The sequence below is a fragment of the Salvelinus fontinalis genome, chromosome 40 (assembly GCF_029448725.1).
Source record: "Salvelinus fontinalis isolate EN_2023a chromosome 40, ASM2944872v1, whole genome shotgun sequence".
Classification (NCBI taxonomy): domain Eukaryota; kingdom Metazoa; phylum Chordata; class Actinopteri; order Salmoniformes; family Salmonidae; genus Salvelinus; species Salvelinus fontinalis.
Window position 1 is genome coordinate 20335440 of NC_074704.1, and position 5304 is coordinate 20340743.

The window sequence follows — 5304 nt, forward strand, 5'->3', positions numbered from 1 at the left end:
TTGCACTTTTAATGCATTCTCAATTGCAATTCACCTCATTTGGTTGTGCTATTAGACGAAACACATTGAGTTGTACAAATATACAACATTTCTGTCATTGTTTTCCATTTGAACTTTGTGCTAAATGGTTGAAAGTGCAGATATAACACATTTAGGTGACAATTAAACAAAAATCAGACAATGTTTTTCCATTGTTTTTGGATAGTTGAAAGAATAGTGATAACACATTGGGAATTCAACAAACTTTTGTTTATCTTTTTGAATGGGTGAATGTAGGTTAAATTCTCATTGACCAACATCTCAACCAAATATCCCCCAATTGTCCATGTTGAAATGATGCGGTGTGCCCAGTGTGATGTCACTGCAACTTACATGTTAATAATATGTCAGCTATGGTGACAGTTTACCTACAAAGGTTAAATGTTACTTTTTGTTGCAAATTCTAGTTAGACCATGTCGACTTAAAGGCAATAGCTATATATAGTGCAACATCTCTGTCACACCAATGTCACAATAATTCTTCTGCAAATCATTACCACAAGATGCTGCAATGTTCTTTGGCTTTAACCAAACGCAAATCAACTTTTCCACATACAAAATATGGGACTCAAATGGCAACATCTGGAGCATGATTTTAAAAATCTGCAAGAAATGCAGTGGTGATATGGAAATATGCAGATGCCAAGTTCCTTGCCAAGGAAAAATGACTTTTGTCAGACCTGCAGACTCCTACAGTGGATAGAAAATGCATAAAGTTGAGTGAAACCTAATATAATGGTACCTGCGTCTATGAATAAAATCACAAACACTATGAAGAAACAATGGACTGTTAAGGACAACTTAAGGAAATGGACAAGCTGTGATGACCGGTTGCATCACCGCCTGGTATTGCAACTCATCGGGATCTGACGGTAAGGTGCTACAGAGTGTAGTGCGTACAACCCAGTACATCACTGTGGCCACGCTTCCTGACATCCAGGACCTAGATTATAACTTTTTGTTTTTCACTTTAGTTTATTTAGCACATTATATCTTTTCTTAACTCTATTTCTTGAACTGCATTATTGGTTAAGGGCTTGTAAGTAAGAATTTCACGGTAAGGTCTACTACACCTGTTGTATTCGGCGCATGTGACAAATACAATTTGATTTGATTTGAGGAGATTTTCTTGTGAGATATCACTGCCATGAGGGCAGGCAGTGTGTATGGAGGTGCAGTAGGATCTGGGCATCACTAGCTTCTCGTTCGGTTCCAGTGGCGGAGGAGGTGGTGGTGGCGGTTATGGTTTCGGAATGGGAGGGGGTGGTGGTGGCGGCGGTGGAGCCGACCTCCATGTGTCGGCTAACGAGAAGGCCACAATGCAGAACCTGAACGACCGCCTGTCCAACTACTTGGAGAAGGTGCGCTCTCTGGAGGTGGCCAACGCCGAGCTGGAGCTGAAGATCAGTCAGTTCCTGGAGAGCAAGACGTCTCCCAGCGCTCGCGACTACTCTGCCTTCTACGCTACTATCGCCGACCTGCAGGACAAGGTACGAGACATGTGTCCTAGATGGCAAGAGCACTCAATGATGACGTCACAGCATGTCAAAACATGGTAATATCTGCATTGTGACAATGTCATGGTTTGTTAGAAAGTACATGTGCATGGTGTACACATGTTATCAGATTGTTTTTCCAACAAGTTACTAATAGTGACATGAATATGAATATTGGACAATGCAAAATTATAAACATTTCCAAGATATTGCACCAACGATAGATGCAAAGACAGTATGCATATTTTCAGCTGAAGCATTAAAAATATAGCAGATCATTGAAACCAATCCTTCATGTCTGTTAAGAGCCCCTAGGCGATTGCGAAAGGTGCAATTTGTTTCTTTGTGTCATGCTTTACAATGTTCACAAAGAAAACAGGTTCCCTGTAATGCTTCAATGAGCTATAATTTACAGAGCAACTGAAACTCAGATCTCAATGATTACAGTGTGGTATCACAATTGTGTGTACTGCATTAGTGTTAAATTCCATGCATGCCCCATCCTGAAATGTTTTCCATCCTCTACCTCTCAGAGCCAGGATGCCACTCGTGTAAACGGAGGTATCTACAGTTGAAGTTGGAAGTTTAAATACACTTAGGTTGGAGTCATTAATACTCGTTTTTCAACCACTCCACAAATTTCTTGTTAACAAACTATAGTTTTGGCAAGTCAGTTAGGACATCTACTTTGGGCATGACACAAGTAATGTTTCCAACGATTGTTTACAGACAGATTATTTCACTTATAATTCACTGCATCACAATTCCAGAGGGTCAGACGTTTACATACACTAAGTTGACTAAACAGCTTGGAAAATTCCAGAAAATTATGTCATGGCTTTAGAAGCTTCTGATAGGCTAATTGACATAATTTGAGTCAATTGGAGGTGTACCTGTGGATGTATTTCAAGGCCTACCATCAAACTCAGTGTCTCTTTGCTTGACATCATGGGAAAATCAAAAGATATCAGCCAAGACCTCAGAAAAACAATTCTAGACCTCCACAAGTCTGGTTCATCCTTGGGAGCAATTTCCAAATGCCCGAAGGTACCACGTTCATCTGTACAAACAAGAGTAAGAAAGTATAAACACCATGGGACCATGCAGCCGTCATACCTCTCAGGAAGGAGACTCGTTCTGTCTCCTAGAGATGAACGTACTTTGGTGTGAAATGTGCAAATGAATCCCAGAACAACAGAAAAGGACCTTGTGAAGATGCTGGAGGAAACAGGTACAAAAGTATCTATAACCACAGTAAAACGAGTCCTATATCGACATAACCTGAAAGGCCGCTCAGCAAGAAAGAAGCCACTGCTCCAAAACCGCCATAAAAAAGCCAGACTACGGTTTGCAACTGCACATGGGGACAAAGATCGTACTTTTTGGAGAAATGTCCTCTGATCTGATGAAAGAAAAATAGAACTGTTAGGCCATGATGACTATCGTTACGTTTGGAGGGAAAAGGGGAGGCTTGCAAGCCGGAGAACACCATCCCAACCGTGAAGCACGGGTGTGGCAGCATCATCTTGTGTGGGTGCTTTGCTGCAGGAGGGACTGGTGCACTTCACAAAATAGATGGCATCATGAGGAAGGACATTTATGTGGATATATTGAAGCAACATCTCAAGACATCAGTCAGGAAGTTAAAGCTTTGTCGCAAATGGGTCTTCCAAATGGACAATGACCCCAAGCATACTTCCAAAGTTGTGGCAAAATGGCTTAAGGACAACAAAGTCAAGGTATTGGAGTGGCCATCACAAAGCCCTGACCTCAATCCTATAGAAAATGTGTGGGCAGAAATGAAAAAGCATGTGCGAGCAAGGAGGCCTACAAACCTGACTCAGTTACACCAGCTCTGTCAGGAGGAATGAGCCAAAATTCACCCAACTTATTGTGGGAAGCTTGTGGAAGGCTACACGAAACGTTTGACCCAAGGTAAACAACTTAAAGGCAATGCTACCAAATACTAATTGAGTGTATGTAAACTTCAGACCCATTGGGAATGTGGTGAAAGAAATAAAAGCTGAAATCAATTGTTCTCTCAACTATTTTTCTGACATTTCACATTCTTAAAATAAAGTGGTGATCCTAACTGACCTAAGACAGGGAATTTTTACTAGGATTAAATGTCAGGAATTGTGACAAACTGAGTTAAAATGTATTTGGCTAAGGTGTATGTAAACTTCCGACTTCAACTGTGTCTCAGCAGTGACAATGCAACGCTCGCTGCAGATGTCTTCAGAACCAAGTAAGTATATCCAACACCATCCACATATACAGAACACTGCTGGTGCATTCCATAAACCAAATGGAATAAGCATAAATCTATAAACATTCTCATACTCCTTTTTTAAATTGAATTTTGTGTCTGTAAAAAAGGAAATCAAATGAAATTACCCTCCCACTATAATCACACCCTCCCAACAGACATATCAGAAGCCTGGTGTTACTTTCTGTTTTCCCAAAAATGTATGGAATACTTAAGAAATAAGACCAGAGGGGGGGTGGAATATGGCCAATATATCACGGCTAAGGGCTGTTCTTAGTCACAACGCTCCGCAGAGTTCCTGAATCCAGATAATGATGAAAGTGGGCTGGATACAGTCCTTGGCTGTTGTTTATTGCCGTTATTTCTTTAATAAATTGGTTGCCAACGTAATTAGAGCAGTAAAAAGAAATGCGTTTGTCATTGCTTTGTAGGCCGTCACTGTAAATAAAAATGTGTTCTTAACTGACTTGCCTAGTTAAATAAAGGTTAAATAACATAAATAAATAAATACCCGTTGTATACGGTCTGATATACCATGGCTGTCAGCCAATCACCATTCAGGGCTCAAACCACCCAGTTTATAATATTATCTATAAACCCCCTGCTATTCTCACAGAGGAAGACATCCAGGCAGTTCTTTGACCGAAGCAATCTCTATCTCTCAGGTATGAGAACGAGCTGGCCATGCGTCAGTCGGTGGAGGCGGACATCCCCGGGCTGAAAAGGATGCTGGACGAGATGACCATGGCCAGATCTGACCTGGAGATGCAGATTGAGGGGTTGAAGAAGGAGCTCATCTATCTCAAGAAAAACCATGAGTTTTTTCTACCCAATGCTACCAATTATATGCATATCCTGGCTGCTGGGCCTGAGTAACAGGCAGTTTACATTGGGCACATCTGTCAGGTGGCATCTAAGATTTGATAGCAGTAACCCTCCGGTTGCCAGTTCACTTCTCGTCGGACCCGGGATTCAAACGTGCAACCCGTTTGCTGGCTCGCCTCTCTAACCACTACGCTACCTGCCACCCATACCATCCTGCAATCTAAACTGAGAGGTGGGTGTACACCATTGGTTTATTGAACTCTTATTCTACCAGGTGATTTGACTGAGAAGAGAACATATTCAAATAAAATAAAATTTTATTTTATTTGTCACATTCACATGGTTAGCAGATGTTAATGCGAGTGTAGCGAAATGCTTGTGTTTCTAGTTACGACCATGCAGTAATATCTAACAAGCAATCTAACAATTTCACAACAACTACCTTTTTTTACACACAAGTGTAAAGGAATGAATAAGAATATGTACATAAAAATATATGGATGAGCGATGGCCGAACGGAAAAGGATGCAGTAGATAGTATAGAGTACAGTATATACATATGAGATAAGTAATGTAGGGTAATGTGGTAATGTAGGGTATGTAAACATTATATAAAGTAGCATTGTTTAAGTGGCTAGTGATGCCTTTATTACATCAAATTTGTTATTATTAAAG

General features: G+C 40.7%; 1 protein-coding gene across 1 annotated transcript; it reads left to right on the forward strand.

Moving 5' to 3' along the window:
- The first annotated feature begins 1265 nt into the window (after positions 1–1265).
- LOC129839599 (keratin, type I cytoskeletal 13-like) lies at positions 1266–4907 on the forward strand. Its single transcript, XM_055907138.1, has 5 exons — positions 1266–1529; positions 2069–2100; positions 3742–3783; positions 4470–4622; positions 4904–4907. The coding sequence occupies exons 1-5, from the start codon at positions 1293–1295 to the stop codon at positions 4905–4907; spliced, it is 468 nt and encodes a 155-aa protein (XP_055763113.1). The 5' UTR covers positions 1266–1292.
- Positions 4908–5304: the final 397 nt, after the last annotated feature.